The following is a 20,035-nucleotide window of genomic DNA, read 5'->3' as shown; positions in this document are numbered from 1 at the left end:
AGCAATTGCATTTGCGATGAATTTCCTTGGGAAAATCCATATATTTGGGATCCTGATCATCGTTCAAGCGCTCCAGAAGCAGTTGATCTGTTTTTGACTCATTTAAATTCAAAATACATCGATGATATGAACTTAAATCAATGGAATGATCATGTCATCATTAAAAGGGATCAAAAGCCGCTTAGCTTGGAAAAGATTTATGAAAAAACTCCATTTTTCAATCCTGAATCAATTAATAAGTTTTCATCTGAGTTGGAATGGAAGGAATCTTGGACTTCTGCAGGCTGGGAAGAAGCCATTCCATTTTTTGATGCACTCACAAATTCCGATGCAGATGCAACAATTTGTCGAAATGACAGAAAAACCGACAATTTCTGTTTAGATGTTAAAAGTGAAATCAATCGTTTAACACACAGTCACTTTTCATTTCTGGAGTATAAGTCAGATGGACTAAAAAGCTACAAAATATCAGATTGCAAGAACGCTTTTAACGAAAGTGCACGCACACAACAGCCTCTTCATCAACAAAAACAGCCAAAGACTTCACTGCTTGAATTTGACATGAACGATGTCAACATGATATTCTCAATCCAATCTTCTTCTTCTGTTCCAGAACCTCCTCGCTTATCAAGTTCATCTTCATTGTCAGCGTCATCATCATCTTCATCTTCTTCTTCAAGCATATCTTTAAATTCAGACCCGTTTTTTCATGTTTCTCGAAATAGCCATTTTTTAACAGGAGCTTCAAGGAACATAGCAAAACAAGCAAATTCTTCACTTTCTCTAAGCTTATCAGCTGAACAGAGGAATGCAGATAAAGTAGCTATTTCTGATAACTTTTCAAGCAGTGACGCTGACACATCGCAATTTGATGAGTCAGATGCATCTTCTTCTTCATCGTCAACTTCATCATCCTCCTCTTCCTCTTCTTCAGTCATTTGCATTCAGCCTGATTCAGATAATAACAAAGACGATTCTAATATGAAAAAACAGCAATCAAGCCAACTGACGAACAAGCAAAGCAAATCAATCGAATACAAAAGACAACACCGACTCAGGTACCGAAGGAAAACAATATATGTCATCGAAAATGAGGAAGCCAAAGAGCGAAAGAGGAAACATGCATTAGACAAGAGCAGTAAGCACAGCTCGAATAGGCCAGATTCAGATCAGCAGCTCGGCCAACGCCTGCCACCCGATTTCCGCTCAGATGAAGACGCAAACAACAAATCCTCCATTCACCGCAGAGGAGCACTATACACTTCTCTGCCTCTTCTGTCGCTGGCCAATGCAAGCGGAGCATCAGACATCGCGCGGCTGCAAGAGACGATTGTTGTGGGGCTGGTATCACACAGCGGTGGGGAGATGTTGACTCCCAATGCAAGTAACAACAGTAATAGCAGCAACAATGGAAATGATGGCAGTGGTGATTCAAACGGAGAGAAGGAAGCAGAGGCAGGCAGTGGTGCAGGAAGCGAAAGAGCCGAAGAAAGAGTTCTGTTCCGGGTGAAAGGGCAGAGGAGAGACTTGGAGCGCAAAGGGGCTGAGTCTGTGAGGTGGGAGAATGGCGTAAAGCCGCCGGAAATCCAGCCAGTTAACGATGCCATTCTGTCGCTGTCGACGCTGCAGAACGAGGTTTCTCTGATGCACACGATGCTTGCTCTGTCTGAGATGCGGTGCTCGAAGGGGAATATGCATGGGCGGATGGAAGGAGATGGAGGATATGGAAGAGGAGGAGGAGAAAGTGAAGGAAACACATCTGCGATTCAGCTGAGCGCACAATCACGAATGGAGAAAGTGAATAAACTGTTGGGCTGGTTTCGATCGAGAAGGTATTCAAATGAAGCCAACGCTCAAATTTCAAAGGGAAAACTGGGAGTTTCAAACTCATCGAGTCTGAAACTGAACGGATTGTCATTCCTTCCTTCTCCAAATTCGCAGTCTCCGTATAATCTTTTGTCTCCTTCGCTGTTCGCCCCTCTGTCACCAATCACGAATTCAAATTCTTCATCCTCCTCTTCTTCCAAGTCATCGCCTATTGCTGGCTCTTTTTCTGCTCAAACCATTTCACAACACCCTCTTTCCATATCACCTTCTTCTTCTCCTTCTTCCTCTTCCTCTTCCTCTTCTTCCTCCTCTTCATTTTCAACAGCGTCTTCGCCACTCGCTTCACCTTCCTCTCTCTTCCCCACATCACCAACAGCCATTACACCATTCACTTCCACTTCCACTTCATCTTCCACTTCATCTGCCACTTCATCCCCTTCTTCATTCACATCATTCACCTCGTCCATCCAGCAAGCTGCTGCTGAGGCGTCCCTGCGCCACTGCCAGATCGTCTCGAACTTCAACCCCAATCGCCACAGGGAGCACATCGGCTGGAGCGTCGTGCTGCATGCGCTGCCGGCAGTCATCTTGGAGACCGCACAGAACGAGCTCAAACATGACGAGGCGCTTTCCTTCCACCGGCCGCTTCTCTCTCAGTCGCTGCGGATGCCAGGGCGCTGGCTCGAGGTGCAGCCGCTGATGCCCTTTCAGAGCCCCCGCATCATCCGCCAGCGCGAAAGGATCAGAAACCAGCGCAGGAAGATATCTGAGGCGCTGGTGTCGCTTTCACAGCAGTCAGAGTCTTTATCAACATCAACAGGGAATACAGGGCATTCACAGTTATATGCCGAAGACGGCGAGGTGGAGCTTCTGTTTGCGGAAGATGACTCAGAGCTGCTCGAACAGCCGATGCGGCTGCTGAAGACGGTGGGCGACTTGACAGGCGCCGAAGGAGATGCAGTTCTGTTTGAATATGTGGAGCAGTACCCGCTGCTGGTCTCAATACCAGGAATGGGCACACGCCTGCTGCATTACTACCGCGCGGAGAGCAGCGAGGACGAGAAGCAGAAGATGAGCAACTTGCAGTTCATCGATGGAGAGGTGGTTGTGCTGAACCCGGAGGATCCGACGCCGTTGCTTGGGGATATTGAACCAGGAAAGAGCATAAGCATGATTGAGAATAACATGTTCAAAGCACCTGTTTTCAAGCATCTTGTACCAGAGACTGATTTTTTGGTTGTGATGAGGAAGAAAGAAAATACTGAAGATGATGTCAGTGAAAAGCCGAAGAAAAGCGATGATCCAAACAATGTTGAGCTTCTTGTGAGAGAAATATCAGAAATTTATTCAGTTGGGCAGGAGCACCCGAAGATGTCTGTGCCGCTGCCGAACTCACAAGCCACAGATAAATTTCTGTCAGACAGACTTTATTTGTTTATTTGCATGATTTTGCACATTCGACTGAACCAGGCGAAGGAGTTTTTGAAAGCGGAAGAAGCACGAACGGCGAAGGGTCCAATGGCAGAACAAAAGAAAGAAGAGTCATCACATGCGAAGGACGATGGCTCGATTACTAATGAAGATGGAAGCATGACTAGCAATCCGAAAAAAGGCAGTGCATTGGAAAGGGCGATTGTTTCATACTACGAAATAAGAGAGGCGTTTCCATCAATCAGAAGGCAAAAAATAGATCGAATTCTGCATCGTGTGGCAGAAACACACAAAAGTGTGAAAGGTCTGTGGGTTCTGAAGAGCGAAGATGCGCTGCCGAGCGAAGAAGAAATGCAGAAGCTTGTGCGGCCGGAGGATGTGTGTGCGTTTCAGTCGATGTTGAGGTGGGAAGTAGCGATGAGTGATGCAGATTTGAACGAGATTTTGACAAGTGCGATGGAGAAAGAAGAGGGAAAAAGAGAAAAACAGATGGAAAATGAAATGAAGAAGTGGCGAATGACACAAGAAAGGAAAAAAAAAGAGGCAGCTTCTTCCTCAGCGTTATCTCGGAAATTTGCACTGTCAAATTCAAATGAATCAGTTGACAATCAATCAAACCTTCATCCTCTTATTTCACCTACATCTGCTGTTAACGTGTTCAACTATCTTCCCAATGTTGTAAATGCCATCTGCGATTTCATGTCAACTGAGTATGCGCTTTCACCTTTTGAGCTTACTCAATCGTTTCTCGATGCAATGAATGGAATATCTCTTCTGAAGCTGACTGGAGCTGGCGATCCGACCGGAACAGGGCACGGATTCTCGTTTGTGAGGCAGACGATGAAGGAGTTTGTGAAGGAAGCTAACACCATTCGGAAGATGAAGAATGGGCTATTGAAGCAAGAAAATGAGAATTTTAGAATGAGCGCATTGAGCAAAGGTGAGTTTGCAGTTGATGAAGCAAAAGACCAAGGAGCCGGGGCAGCTTCCAGCAAAGCCGGAGAACGAGGCAGCGGCTTGTCTGGCAGGAAGAAGATGAGCCAGATGAAGAATGTTGAGCTGGACCGGATTCTGATGGAGCTTGGCGTTTCTGTGGACGACAGGCGCCTGATGAGCCGAGGAGAAAAGATCAGACAGGTCAGTCTGCTTTCTGGTGCGAGCGGAAGAACGGAGCTGGAGCAGTATGTGAGGGGAACGCAGAACTATAAATTCGCTCACTCGAAAAGCTACGTGGCGCAGATCCAGCAGATCTTTCGGGATCACATGCTGTTTTTGTCAGGTGAGTCAGACAAGAAATACAAGCAGGCGCTGACTCAGATGAAGGAGGCGAAGACGGAGAAAGCGAAGAATGTGCTGAAAAGAGAAAAAGAAAAGCAGATGAGAGAAGAAGAAAAATGGCTGAATCGGATGAGAAAAGAGCAGAAAAGGAAAGAAAAGGAGATGAAAAAGAAAAAAGAGCAGCAGCTTCGAAAGCAGCAGACGATACAGGCGTTGGAGGAAGTGATGCTGAAGAAGAAGAAAGAAGCAGAAGAACGCGCATTGCAGGCAAGCAACATTTTGCAGAAGAAAAAAACGAATACAAATGAAATTCCATCTGCTTCAAAGGGAAACGCAAATTTACCGATTTTGCTGGAAGATGGAGCGATGAAGGGGAAAACACAAAAAGGAAGATTAATTGACCAAAAATCGAACAAAACTCTTGTGAAAATACAAAATAATGAAGTGACCGATAACAATGACGATGATATTATTGAAATATCAACTGCAAAATACAAAAAAGCAAATTTCAAAACTGCGTTTCCACCAGAAAGCACACATGATGTGAAATATGATTTCGATTCGTTTCCGTATTATCGAAGTCCATATGACAGCGATATCAAAAAGGCAGAGAAAATCCACCATAATCATCATCATCAGGCAGAAAAAGTGACGATTGACTTATCTTCCCCTGTCAAATGTGCAGAAGTTGATTCATCTGCAATGGATTATTTCGAAAGAGTGGCTAAGAAACAAGAAGAGATTCATAATTCATTTAATCCATTCAGAATGCAAAATACACAAAAATCACTTTTATCAAGCAATTCTGACCAATCTCTCAAGAAAGAGAAAAAACCTTTTTTACCACCACCTCCTCCTCCCCCTTCCTTTTCAAAGTCATTGCCTGGATTACCTCCTCCTCCTCCTCCGCCACCTGTTAACCTTCTATCAAAGCAAGCATCAACAACAGTTCCTTCTAGCGCGCAATTTCCTTGTGAAAACTTAACTTCAGAAGGAGAGCATTTTTTCACTCCAAAAGCAACAAAATGCGCTTATGTTGATACAGCCGATCTGATGATTGCTTCTCCTTATATCAAAGAGTCATCTTCGGTTGCTCACTCTGAAAGCATTGATCAGCCATCATATGCGAATTCCAAACACAAAGAATCTTCCGACATCAATGATTTGAAAAGCATTCATTCTTCGCCTGTTTCCATTCTGCATTCGCCTTATTTGATGGACACAAAAATAGATTTCATGGAAACACAAAATAATTTTCCAAAAAGAAAAATTTCATCTCCTCTTTTATCATCTTCATCAACTTCTGCATCGACAATACGAAATTCGAATCAATATCAGCAACCCTTCGATGCATCGACTTCGCCAGTTGCGCATTCTCAAAGCCCAAAGATATCAAATGTGCATTCACCTCCGATTTCTCCGTATCTCATCCCAGATCATTTGTCTAATTCTAACAATTTCCAAATGATAAAAGACAAAAAGGAGCAAAAGGACTTTGACACATATGATTCTCCGCATTCTATTATTGAATTATCTCCAGAGTGTTCTCCAGTTTTGACAGCAGAAGAATCTTCTCGAACTTTGGATGCCGCTTCTGCAGAATCACTTCAGATGCAGCCTGATTCTGAAACGGTTAATGAAAATTCTAGTGCCCATGAGGAAAAGAAGCAGTTGCATACTTTTGGAGAAAGCGACTCTGAATCTTCCACTGAAAAGGAGAACAGTCAACTTCTTTCTGCCTTTGGAGATGATTTTCTGGATGATATTTTCGATGAAGGAGAAAACGGTCCAATGACAGCTGAAGAAAAAGAGGAAAAAGAATTGACTGAGGCGCTGAAATGGATTGATCAACTGGATTCAAAAGGGCAGAAGAACGAGCAGAGCTTGGATGAACTTTCTCAGTTTGCGAAGACAATGATCGTCACTCATGCCAATGGAATAACCACAAAACAAGCAAATGAAAAAAGCTTCAACAGTCGCACAAATACATCTTATAACGAGGCAAACAACAATCTGGAGCATAAAGACAAACTCAGCTCCAATCAAAATGACACTAACAACTCTGAGGATGTTCAATTTTCTTTCATTTCTGTCAAGCCACTGGGTTCTCTGGTGGCAGTCTCTCATCCTCAGTCAGTTGCGACTCAGCTAATATCACAAATAAATCAAGCTGCCATTGTTAAGCCAATTAAAAAAATTGAAGCTAACTTTGATGAAAAATGCAACACGCATCCAAAGAGCATTTCTAATCCTTATATGTCTTCTGGCAATGAATCATCAATGGATGAAAAACATGTTGCAGTATCTGAGATTAATCCTGGAACAGTTTCGACTTCTAGTAATCTCAATGTGACTCCCGAACAGCAAATGGACATTCCAGATACTGTTGAGGATTCTTCTTCAAAGAATGAATCAGCACAGAGTTCGTTGAAAATTATGCCGCCTCAATTTTTGCTGTCAATGGATGACGCCTCGCAATTACAGTCGACTTCTTCCAGCTATTCATCACTGAAAAACATTCCCTCACTAATTCCGTCTTATCAACCGCAAAAATCATTGAATGCAGATGTTGCTCCGACATTAAACAAGAAAAGCAATTTATATGCAGTTAACAACACATTCGGACTAAAGCTAAACAAGGAAATGGCAATGCCTGCGATGTCTTCCATGTATGATGACGACGATGATGATTATGCACAAAATGTGAAAAAGACAAATTCTATTGCAGCTATCAGTGAAAGTCAAGTCGAAAAGGATGCCACACCAAGTTTTGTTTTGAAAAATTCTGCTTTTGCATTTCCAACTGTAGATTCTCAAGCCACTGAAGAGGCAAGCGACAGTTCAAAGCAATCATTTGAATCAAAATCTTCTTTGGAAAGCGATTTATCTGAGCAGAAGGAAAATCTTTTCATTTCCTCATCAGCTTCTGATGCTCAATTTGCAGATGACATTAATTCTGTTCAATCAGAAGACATCGCAAGATTTTGTTTTAGGGAGGAGCTGAAGCAATTTCTTTTACCAATAGAACTTCCTGAAATGCCATTTGATCACATATATCGCCAGAGGGACAAAACGGTTGCAGAATTTTTGAAATCTTATCGAGAAAAAAGTGATTCTGCAAAAGAAAATGCATCTTCTCAACAATGTTGTGCTTCAAAGAAACAAGATGGAATTTCTAACTCATCCGCATCTTCTCCTTTAGAGAATTCTGGACAATTATCCTCAGAAAGAAATTCATCGAAATCTTCAGAAAAGAATATCAAATTGAAGCAAATGGATGATTCATTTATTTCAACAAAGAAGCAACAAAGCACAACAGATATTATAGAGAAAAATAGGCTTGGGTTTTTGAGTGATAATGCAGTTGATTCTCAAGGAAAACAAAGAGAGAAAAAAGATAAAGGAAAAGAAAGAGAATCTTTTGTTCCAATCGGAAAAGACCAAGACGAGACTGAAAAAGATAAGTCAAAAGCCATTGATGACTACTTGAATATTTCTTCTTCTGAAGCAAAAAATCAATCAATAGATGAAGGAAATAGATTCATTTTAGATAATTCTGATAAAATTTATCGCTTTCAGAATTTTTCCCAATCTTTCTCAGAAGAATGCGTTTCAAGATCTATTAGCACATCAAATAATATGGAGAATGATAATGAACGCTCGAAATCTGATGACACGTCTTTTTCAAAGAGTTATTATGCTTTGCTTGGAGATGAAGTAATATCCAAATTGAAGAAATTGCAATATAAGTCTTCACCTCGTTTGAAGAAAAAGAAGATTGTAAAAGTTACACATACGGAAATATTACAGAATGGAGATACAATTGTGAGTGTATTATTTATAAGGGAGCGCAAAACAATTGAACAGATTAAAAAACTGACGCAATTGAAAGATGAAAAAGGTTGGGTTCGTGGAATAGCTCTTTCGAAAGAAATTGAATCCACCAGAAGAATTGGACAAAATATAAAACAAATTCGAACATCACTCAAAAAATGGGAGGAGAAAAGAGCTGTTATTGTGCAACTGCTTGAAAAGAGAATGAGGGAATTGGTGGATGAAGCAGTTAGAGAAAAAATTGAAGAAGATGGAACAATTTCATCGGAAGATTTGGCAATGGCCAAAGAAATTCAGTTTATGTTTACTAATTTTTCATCATTTGATATACAAAAGCCTTTGATTGAAAAAGGCTGCTCATATTCCTTTTCGGATCGATTCAATGTTTTGAAAATAACTGATGAAGAATATCTTTTACTCTCATGGTCTCTTCAGAAAATTGACGAATCATTGAAAATTCATTCAGCATTGATTACAGCATTGATAGCAGATGGTGAAAAAACACTTTTCTTGCTTAATTCATTGGGGAAAAGTTTATCTCGCCTTTATGGGGTTGATGGGTTGCTGTTGGAAAAGGATTCAATTTCTGATAGAGAAGCACAAATTACTGGAGCGAATGAATTTGACGAAGATCTTGCTTACCATCACCATCACCATCACCATCATATGAGAGCAGTTAAAAAAACAAGGAGGAGAGCTCAAGTTCAAAATGATTCAGGCTTTAAATACGACTCAAAAGGAAACAAAGTGTGTTCTGCCTGTGAGCAAAAAGGTCATAAGGCGTTTCATAGAACTTGCCCTATGTACATTGAAAATCTTGGAATAGAACTTCAGAAGAAGGTATCAAATGGAGAGCTTACTGAAGCAGAAGTTGAAGATATTCTTTTAATTGAAAAACGAAAGGCAAGAAAGTCTATTGTTGCTGCAATGAGAAAACAGCGCATTCGCGGAGAGCAGAGAGTATTTCCAAAAATATCTGCAATAAGAAAAAAAAGCCAGCGCAAATGTGAAACAATATCTAATTCTGAAAGCGAACAGTCACGAATCGTGAACGTTGAAAGTTCTGAAGAAGAATCTGGAAAAGGCAGTTCAAGTGAAAGCAGCTTATTCTATGAAGATTATTTTTCCACTTCTGATGAAATAAAAAATGAAATTCCATATCATTATACAAGCAAAACGATCAAATCTTCTCGCAACGAAAAAAAAGTATTAACAAGACAGAGCGCAAGAGATAAGTTACTCAGACGACGAATTGCAAAGGCTAAAGAAGAGAGCAATGCTGAATTTAAAAACAAAGAAATTGAAAAGATAACGGGTTCTGAAGACAACTGTAAATCCTTCGTTGAAAGCGAAAAAATTATTACACAGAATCAGTGGATTGATGAAGATAAAGAAATGAAGGAAAAAGAAGAAGAAAGATTGCTTAAACTTTTTTCGATGAGGAAAACAAAAGAAGGAAAGAAAAAAATGAAAAGCTTTCGGGCAACACGAAATTCAAGCTCTTCTTCCATTCGAGTAAAGACCAAAATAGCAAGATTGAAAGGACGTAAATCAAATTCAAAGGGAATGAAAAAGAGATCTGCAAAAAAATCTAAAAGATTCAAAAAAATATTGCAATTATGTTCAAATAATCAACAAAACAAGGATAGCTTTGACGAAACAGAAAAATCTCCAACTCAAGAAATGATTTCAATTTTCAGTGTGAGTGAGCAAAATTCTGAATCTCAACTAAAATCATCGGATAAGATGGAATTGAAAAGACTTGGCAACTTAGAAAAAGATGTAATTCAAAATGAAAATAAAAGAAGAAGTTCTAGCCATAAAGTTAATTCAGTGCAACTTTCTTACGAAGAATACGCGAAAGCTGCAACGGCATGGAGATTGAAATGGCAGCTGCAACAACAGCATGGACAGGAAGAAGAAACCACAAAAGATGTTGGGATTAGCAAATCAGTTCTTTTGGAAGTTAACAAAGAGGAAGAGAAAAAGACAGAGATTTCTTTAACACAGGACTCTTGCGATCAGTCAACGGTTAATGCTACTGAGCTTCAAATTGAACATCTTCTCCTTCATCTTGATGAAGATTCTCCTCTTCATCTGCTTTTGTCTTCTACGCATCAGATTTCTCCTTCTTCTCTTCGAAACCCTGACACTTCTGCAGATGATGACTTTCAAGCAGGAGAAAAAAACAATTCTCAGTTATCAGAAGATTTATCATCAACTTCTTCCATTGAAGAAGTGGATATAATTGATGTATCAACCTCAAAAACAAAGAAAGATCCTCTTCAAAACTTAAATTCAATGTTTGAAGATGTGATTCGTCATCTGAAAGGTTCTGTATATAGTTCTTCGTTTTTAAAACCAATTTCAACAAAAGATTCCACTGGCTTTTATTCTATTGTGAAGCATCCTATCACTTTAACAGTTATTGAAAAGAAATGTCAGCAAATGGTATATCGCGAAAGACAGTCAATATTGAATGATCTCTATCAAATTGCATACAATGCGCATTTGTATTGCAAGTCAAATGAAAATAAAAATCAAATGATGATTGATGCAGATAGACTTATCGAGATTGCGGAATTGGACTTCTGTAAACGTAATGAGAAATTTGAAGATCTTGAAAAGAAAGTATTAATGATGGATGACGAGAAACAATGCAAACAATTGTTTTCTTCGCCTCACGCAAATACACAAGATCTTTTTAATTATCAGGATGAAAAAAGATTTGATGTGCGGCCAATGCGTATTGATGCAAAAACTGATGCAATTTACTTGGAGAATGATGAGTTGTTGGAAGAGAAGAAAACTTTGAGGAAAATGGAGCAACGTCGTTACACGACACAGTTGACTGAAGAAGAGAAAATACGCAAAGAATTGAAGAAAGCAAATGCATTGAAAGAGCGAAGATTAAAAAGAAATCGTATCAAAGAACAAAAACGAAGACTTGAAGAATTTCAAAGAATGAAAGAGATTTCGTATGATAGTCGAGAAACTCTTCCTTTTTCAAAGAGTCAAAACTTAATCGAGAGTGCAAAAGAAGATATTCAGATCAAACAAAAAATCGCACAAGAAAAGTCATTTTCAAATTCGAATAATTCAATGGAAAGAAACGAAAATGACGCAATTTATGATTTGGAAAGTGGCTGCCCATATCTTCTGTCTTAACAAGGTACTTAAAATGAATTATTTTCTTCTCTAAGAGCTTTTACTTCGCAACGCTTTAATAGACTTTTAATTTTTTGTTTTCATCGAAAATATGGTGCAAATTTCATATTCCTTTTTTATTTTTTATTTTTTATTTTTTTTATTTTTTTTTTTCTAATTTTATTTTTATTTCTTTCTTTTTGAAACATTTGAAGGTGCTTTCAAGAGATCCGCAAAGGTTCAAAACAAAAAATCAATAAACATACTTTTTTGCATATTGTTATTATCAACATTCTCATATTCTATCAAAAATTATAAAATTGAATACGCAAAAAATTATCCATCATCGAAAAAGTTTCATTAAAGATCAAAATTAATTATTCAAAATCAAAAAAGTTTTATTCGAAGTCGAAAAGGAAGTTTATTTATTCCAAATTTTTATTCTTGTAAAAATGAAGGAAATTATTTTGTAACCGATGTGTGTTATTATTTGAGTATAACCAAGAAAAAATTTTCTTTTATCATAAACTGCTGTTCTCAATGATTTTTAATAATTTCACTTGTTTTTTTTCTCATATGGTGGAAAATATGGACTTTCAAGCTTTTTATGCACGACACAAAAAAAATTTTTTTATTGCTTATCAAAATGGAGTATGTAAATTAAAACAAGAAAATGACATTTTGCCGGATTCTTTATTCTTAGTTCATATGTTATTAAACATTTATAAATTTTGATCATTTCCCACAAAAGATCAGAAATCTGATTTTAACTAAATTCTATAGTAAATAAAAAAATTACTCTTGAAATGTTATTTACACTTTTATTTATCACAAATAATATAGAAAGTTTGGAAGAAGAAAATAAAAGTGATTAAATGAATAATTAGTGGGATATGATCTATCAAAATATTATGCACAATTGCCTGTGCTTTAATAAGGAAGTGAAGAAATGTGAAATGAGATAATATGAAAGTTTATTGTTCCAGTATCACCATAATGAATAGAAAGCGACAATCACAGCATTCTCTGTTTCGGTGATCGATCTTTTCGTTTTGCTGTCTTTTAATACATCTCGTATTGGCTCAAACAAAAAACAATGCTATCATCATTTATGTTTCAATTATCATCATCTTTTTCTTCTTCAACAGTCCTTTTTCTCATTTCCACTTATCTATTTTCAAAATAACTCCATTGCATCTTATTTTCCTTTTTTTGAGACTTCAAAATCTGCCTTTTCAAAAGCTGTTGTATGCAACAATTCGGTATCCAGACTGAAAAGAAGTGAAGATTATTAAAAATCTTCAAAGTCGACTTTATATTTATTGGGAACTGGAATGGACCATTAGAATGCTTTGTCAGTGAATAAGGACTTCAATAGGAGTTTCATGAGGATAATTGTGCAGTTTGCGTCGAAGGTACTTCAATCATTTTTGGAGCCTCTTTTAACAGATCAATCAAAATTTGTGTTGTTATGCTTCATTGTTCTTCACAAAAGATTGAAACATTGTTATCTAATGTGAACCTCACAAACAATGCTCTCTATTGTTGAACTTTCTCCGCTTCTGTCGATAGAAGCTTCTTCGAGTGCAGATGATACTTCCAAGAGGTTCTTTTCTCAGACAATTGTGGATATGATTCAACAGAACAAAAAATGTTGATCCAACGATATTGCTTTTTGTGGCAGTGTGAGTGGTGCTGCAATCAATATCTTTGACGGATGTGATTGTGAACTTGGATGAGGAAGAGATAATGCAAGAATATTTTTTATGAAGCATAGAGAAGAAGGTGGAGAAAGGAATTGGAGAAGGGGAAGCAGAAGAAGAAGAAGAAGAAAAGAAAAGGAAGAAGAAGGGAAGATTCTGAATGAGTGGTCACAGAATACTGAAAGTTTGACTCTGGTTGATTAGATATCTTGATAGTTTCCAGAAAATTTTGGTGAGGACAAGCTTGAAGGGAAAGCTGGTGGAACTGTGGGATGATCAAGAGAAGAGACGTGGGAATCAGACCGCGAATGATATGTTGTTTGATTGAATGATAAGCATCATGATCGCTGGGGAGAGTTTATTTGAGAAGAGGGAAAAATGGATGAAGTGGAAGAGAGTTAAGAGTTTGTGGGGATAGGGAGGAGCGGAGAGAGAAAAGCAATGTGTAGGATGATGGCGTGCAGAAATAGAGAAAAGAGAAAAGAGATAAGAAAATGGGATGAAATGTCAGCACGAATAAAAGGGAATTGAAATTGATAATTATCTTCAGATGGAATATTGAAACATTTTGGAACGTGGAGGTGAACAGAGACGATAGTCAAATTTGAAGCGGTTGTGGAGATTATTCCGCTGAATATGTTATACCAATGGAATTGAAGGAAAAAATACATGCGATTGTGTAAATGCTCTTCGATAAATAGATTATCTGGTTGTTTTCTCAGGCGAATAAGTTGATAATATAGATGAAAGGTTAATGTTTAATGGGCGCAGTGGATTTCTCGATAGCTCCGCGGAGGCAACGTCAGTTAAAAAGTGAATGTCGCATCTTCTTCATCACTGCTCAGAGATTGTCTCAATAAACAATCTCATTCAATGCATCACTGGTACCGTTTTCTCCCATTGACACATTCTATCTTCTGATTCTGCGCATTCTGCCTGTGCTCGGCCTCAGGGCTGTTCGAGCGGAGCACACAGGTCGGCCTCGCAGCACCAGGTAGCAGGTGTGGAGAGAGTGTCTCCTCAGGCGGCGTGTGGCACAGCCAGCGCCTCTGCACAGGCGTGTGCCTGTCTCTCTCCGGCGGCAACACGCAGCTTTGTGATTGTGCAGCCGTTCTACCAGCCGGAGCTGTCGCGTGTGCCGCACGGGCAGTTCTTTTCGAACTTCCGGGAGCACAACGTCACGTTTGACTTTGAGGAGAAGTGCGGTGTTCTGTTCCAGCTAGCCGGGCATCTCATTGCGGGGGTTGTGGAGTTTGTTGCGTGCGAGCGGTCGGTGGAACTTGCAGCGCGGACAGCAGCGCGAGCGCTGGAGACGGTGGCAGTGCAGATGCTGCACTGTGCGTTTGTTTCTGCACTAAGCTGGGAAGACAAGAAAAGGATCGAAAAGCGGGTGTATGGAGAGAATGGGGCTATGGCAAGAGGGACAGTGTTGGGGAGGTTGAACTTTGTTGGAAATGGAATTGAGAAAAGCTGAAGAGAGAAAAAGAAAAAGGAGACTTGGCAAAAGCTGGTCTTAATCACCGGTCGCGCATTGGCGATGCAGTTCCTCTGAAAGATTCCGTTTGGCAGGCTTCAAATTTGCTGTTTTCATTCCAACTTTTATTGTTTTTATTAATAAACCGTCGTTATGTTGGAGATTTTGTTCTCAAATAACTTTTTTTGTATTCATGAATTGTTATCATTTTTATTGTTTGAACGATGTTTTTTGTTATCCACAAACCAATTCATGCACATGGAATTTTGAATAATCCATTTTTTTTGAATATGTTGATATTTTTTGTTCAACATAAAGATGTCCTTTCAACTATCATTATCCTGAGAAAAGTCCAGTCAGCAATTGGATTTCTCACATTTAAAAGAAAGTATTGAAAATTCACAAATTATAACGCACAAAACAAATAATTCCATCAAAAAAATATGAAAAGATACTGTTTAAGTGAAGTGGATGATTCTTTCGAAGTGTATGTTACATATCAAAAAATAAAAAAATTTGCTCACTCTTCCTTTTTGTCTTCATTATTATAGCTTGTCCTCAAGAGCTTCTCCGTTTCTATGAAGATGTTAATCAGCTTGTGAGCTATTTCATTTATAAAGCAATCAGCAAATGTGAAAATAATATATGATTTGCGTTCAAATACATTTGTTAAAGAATAAAGGGGGTTAAAAAGAAAAATATTTGAAATTTACAAACAATTTCATATGAATAACAAATATTCAGCAATCTTCGCCTGCTTCAACAACTGTTCTCTCGGATCTGCTAAGAGATTGTCCTCGTTCGTTGCAATCATCTTCAGCAGCATCGATTCCTTCAACGTCCTTTCCCCAAGTTTCCCTCCGCTTCCATCGCCTTCTTTCATCTGCTCCGAAATACGTCGAGTTGCTGGTTTTTCCCGCTTCATCTTCAGTTCCCTGAATTGGTCTTTCATAGATTTCCTGAACAGCGGATTCACTGATTCTACGATGAATGAAATGTCGGCTGCTTTGACACAATAAGCAATATCATTACATCTCAGCACACCAAATTTAGATGCGCTGCTGTTGAAAACAATATGCGCACAGCTGTTGCAGCTTCCAAATGCTGGTTGGTTAACAGTTCAGTTGTACCTCACTTGAGCAAGGCACCTATCGGAGCAATCTGTGAAATGAAATTTGTTGAAATAAAATGACAATAAAAATGAATGAAAGCAGATAAATATGTGTAGGGAAAAAAAACAAGAAAAAATTATTATATTGCAATTAAATACTGAAAACTACGTTGATATTCTATGAAACAAAAGCTGCAAGCAAATTAAAGCAAGCATTTTTAAGCAGTCGTTTGAAAATATAAACAGCCTTAACGTTTTCTCATCTAAGTTCCCCACCTTCACGATTTTTTCAATTCACTCTCCAACGCATAAGCCTCTCAAACCACCTAGATAAGGAACAACATGCGCAGATCAAGGCTCAAAAGTGGTTGTTGATGAAGCAGCAGAAGGCACTTCAGATGGAGTTGAAGAGGAGGATGAGAAGAAGATGATGAAGAAGAAGCCAAAGACGAGGAAGAAGTTAAATATTCATCATTTCCATAGATCGAAAAGTTGGATGCTTTGAAAGTTGAAAAAATAGTTAACAAAAAACTGAAAAAGTTGAACATAAAAAAGTTGGCTTTCTTTCCTGAAGGCGAATCAAGGATGGCAGAGTTGCATTGGTGTGTGATTGAAAATAAGATGAACATCTCTATGATTGAATAAATAAGCTGATTTATCTAATTGAAGAAAAAACGGCAAAGTGGAATTTGCATTAAAATCAAACTTTGCTATTTTGACGGCAAACTTATTTCGCTCTGAAACATGAGAATTTTTAATTATTATTTCTTGCCTTATTGTTCAACAATTTTCAAATACGAAGGCGTTCTTTTCATCAGCCAAATAAAAAATATATCGTTAATGAAGAGATCGAAGGAGAAGGAAAAGGAGAAGAAACCACATGATTTGTAAAAATTCCGCTTGAAATGGATTGTTCCTGAAAATGATACACAACATGAAAAAAAGTTGTTCATTGGAATGGAAATAAAAAGATATAAAATAAAAATTATTGGTTTTGCATTGATAATATAAATTCCTCAAAAGAACACGCATGCCTGTCCTAACGAAAATGCAGAAGATTGTTCAATCATTGATGCTGTCAATCTTTTTTTCCATTGTATCCCAGTGCTCCTTTCTCCGTCATCCTTTTTGCCACATAAGCATCCTGCTTTCAATGTTGCCATCAATTTTTTTTTTCAGAAAAAATATCTCCGAATTTTATTTTTTCCAATGACTGTCCAATTGTTGTCATTCCTTTTCGCTTTCATCCAAATGCTTTGATATCGAATTTGTTTTTATCTCATGTTCCAATTGAATACAAAAAATATGCAACTTCCATCTGCTGATTGTATCTCGGCATCCAGTTCTCTTTTGAAATACTGACAAAAAAAAACAAAAGAATATCCTTTTTGACAACTTTCCTTCATTAATTCCAAAATGAGATGCTTCGAACTATCGTTATTAAAACCTGAAAAATATTAATCATGAGCAAACATATATTCGCATACAAAAATAAAATCATTAAAATTACTATATTCTCATTTCTCTTTTCAAAAAACAAGAGGTTTACAAATTAATTCACGTGAAAAAAAGAAATAGCAAACACATTGAAGCATGAAACACGATTTTCAACTTCTTCTTGCTGATGAATTAACCATCCGGAACTGATTATCATTGCTGATTTTGAAATTGCATGTGTCTGTTTCTAAACAAATCTTCTATTTCACGATCATATCTTTATTCTTCGAGGATCTTAATTGATTCGAAGAATTCATTGAAATTTTGAAGGTGCTCTGGATTGAAATATTTAATTTTTCCATAACCCTTTATAACACTTACAAAACAATATCTACATCATAATAATTTGGCAAACAATTTTCCAGACAGTTTTCTTTGCAGCATGTAATATTTAAGTGATGTTTGTTTAATTTATTGGTGAAGTTTTCACATTATCTCGGTAAAAACAATTTTTCCATATATTTCTCAAAATGAACATAAAGAAACTTCAATAATAAATATTTTTCTATTTCAAAGTCAAAATTTTCTAAAATATAAGATCTAAAACTCATTTCTCAAGCTTTAAAGTAATTTTTTATTTGGTTGCAAATTTTTTCACTGAAAACGCTTGAAGTGCCATATTTTCCCCCATATAGAAAATTAAAAACGAAAAAGTGAATTGTTTTTAAATATTAATAAATATTTTCTTCAATTTTTCCATATTTAATTTAATGAGTTTATTACAGTAAATAACGATGAAAAGAGTATTTTCTTTCATTTTTTTGAAATTTTTTAGCTGAATACAGTATTTTTCTCCTGAGCACAAAAAAATTTTGCTTCAAATTTTCGAATATTTGAATTTTGCACATTCGCACAATCAAATAAAAGTCAAAGAATAAAATATTATTCAATGATCGAAATAAACTGCATTGTCTGATCAACAAACAACAGAAATTCAACTGGCATGTGTTTGGATTTTTGAAAATGAAACAGAATATAACACTTAAAGCATTTTAATTAAAAAATTGTGCACGGTGGTTGAACTTTTTGCGATCAAAAAGTTAAATAATAAATTAAGTTTATTTCTTTAAATGCGTGAAAAGTCGCAAAACATTATTTTGTTATATTTATAATGTTAGTCTGCTGATATGAAAATCTTTTTTTGATCGAAATCCGAAAAAATTTATAAAGTTTTGAGTGATTTTTATGAAAAAATATATTTGCTCGAAAAAAGATAGAAAGTTCATTTGCCACACTTATTTCAATAATTAGAACATGCATAGTAAATAATTATGAAATATTCAATGGATGAAAGTGAAGTTTGTACTGATAATGCTTCATTGGATTTATTGATATGGGTGATTGTATTTGAAATCATAACTTTTTTCGGGGTGTTTATTTTAATAAAATTTCATTGTCATTTGCTTATTAATTTCAAACAAATTTTGAATGTTTTCATATCGTTTCAAAAGCCAAAGTTTGATTTGAAAAAATAGAAGAGGCATCACATAACAGCTCTATCACTTTTCAGGGTTCATCTATGAATATTCATAAACAAAATCCAAACCGAAAATTTTTTCTGAGATAATATGATTTCAAAAATAATCATCCATATATATCCTTTAAATGTTACAAAAATTTTCGCTATACTTTCCTCTTTCTTCAGAACGTAAATGAAAATTCTCGATACAATTCTTTAAATGATATTATTATTTAAATTGTTCACGATCGTGCAAAACTTAAAAATTTCATAGAGATGAAAAATTTAAGATATATCAAAATCACATTTTTCATTCAACCGTTCAAAAATTGTACTTTCAAATTATTTATTATATATTTTTTTTGGAAATATTTATTGTTAATAAAAAAAAAAATTCTTTTTGCCACGTTTTCAATTCCTTTTGTCGAAAGATTTTTAAAATGCTTTATTGGATTATTTTCAAAAGAAAAAAAATTCAAATTTCAATCAAATTTTTGTACCCACTCAACAAATTTTTACATCACGAAAACAATATTTTGACAATGTTTTTATTTCCATTTATGAAAAGTTTCATAAATGAGAACAGGAATTAGATAAAAATGAAAAATCAAAATTTTCTTTTTAAATATTTCAAAAATGATTTTTCATTAAAGAATAATTTCCAATATTCGAATTATTGAAATTAGCCACATCCTTTATGTTGTTTCAATTAGAAAAATTTTAAACATCAACAAATAACCAGCTTCTCTTTATTTTGTGAATAACTATACAATTTGGACTGCGATCAAAAACAAGACAACAAAAGAGAATCTTTCTATCTATCAAACAAACAAGCAAGCAAACTGACAAACAACTAAACAAACAACTGAACAACCAAACAAACCAAAAAAAAAAAAAAAAAAAAAAAAAAAAAAAAAAAAGCAAAAATGTGGAGGAAATAACGAATAATGTAAATTTTATTTTAATTTAAAAAAAATTTCAAAAAGCAAAAATGATACAATTTGAAATGAAATCAATGGTGATGATTAATTTCTTTTTGAAAAAATTCAATAAGCGTCATGACGTAATTTTTTATTTTTAAAAAAAAAATATTCATTCAAATAAGGTTGTCAATTTTCAAAGATGCATTATAAATCTTGATTCTTTTCTCAAAAAGATTTCTCTTTTCATAGCTTATAAAACAAAGCACCATCAACCAATACCTTTCATTACTTCATAATACAAATTCAAAAACTTAAAGCTAACAAAACTGTAATTGTGAACGATTGTGAAAT

At 36.3% G+C, this 20,035-nt stretch overlaps 2 protein-coding genes across 2 annotated transcripts; both read left to right on the top strand.

The window, feature by feature from the left end:
* Window positions 1–126: 126 nt before the first annotated feature.
* On the top strand, window positions 127–11,780 carry MONOS_417 (Transcription initiation factor TFIID subunit 1; the record flags this gene model as incomplete). The annotated part of the gene is made up of 1 exon (XM_067874219.1): window positions 127–11,780. One exon carries the CDS (start codon window positions 127–129, stop codon window positions 11,536–11,538), a length of 11,412 nt encoding a protein of 3,803 aa, XP_067733806.1. The 3' UTR covers window positions 11,539–11,780.
* Window positions 11,781–14,037: 2,257 nt separating this feature from the next.
* On the top strand, window positions 14,038–14,977 carry MONOS_416 (uncharacterized protein; the record flags this gene model as incomplete). Its single annotated transcript, XM_067874209.1, has 2 exons — window positions 14,038–14,109; window positions 14,173–14,977. 2 exons carry the CDS (start codon window positions 14,038–14,040, stop codon window positions 14,692–14,694), a joined length of 594 nt encoding a protein of 197 aa, XP_067733805.1. The 3' UTR covers window positions 14,695–14,977.
* Window positions 14,978–20,035: the final 5,058 nt, after the last annotated feature.

The sequence above is a fragment of the Monocercomonoides exilis genome (genome assembly GCF_001643675.1).
Source record: "Monocercomonoides exilis strain PA203 chromosome Unknown scaffold6-2077815, whole genome shotgun sequence".
NCBI lineage: Eukaryota > Preaxostyla > Oxymonadida > Polymastigidae > Monocercomonoides > Monocercomonoides exilis.
Note: the sequence above shows the minus strand (reverse complement) of the source record. Positions and strands in the feature narration are given on the sequence as shown.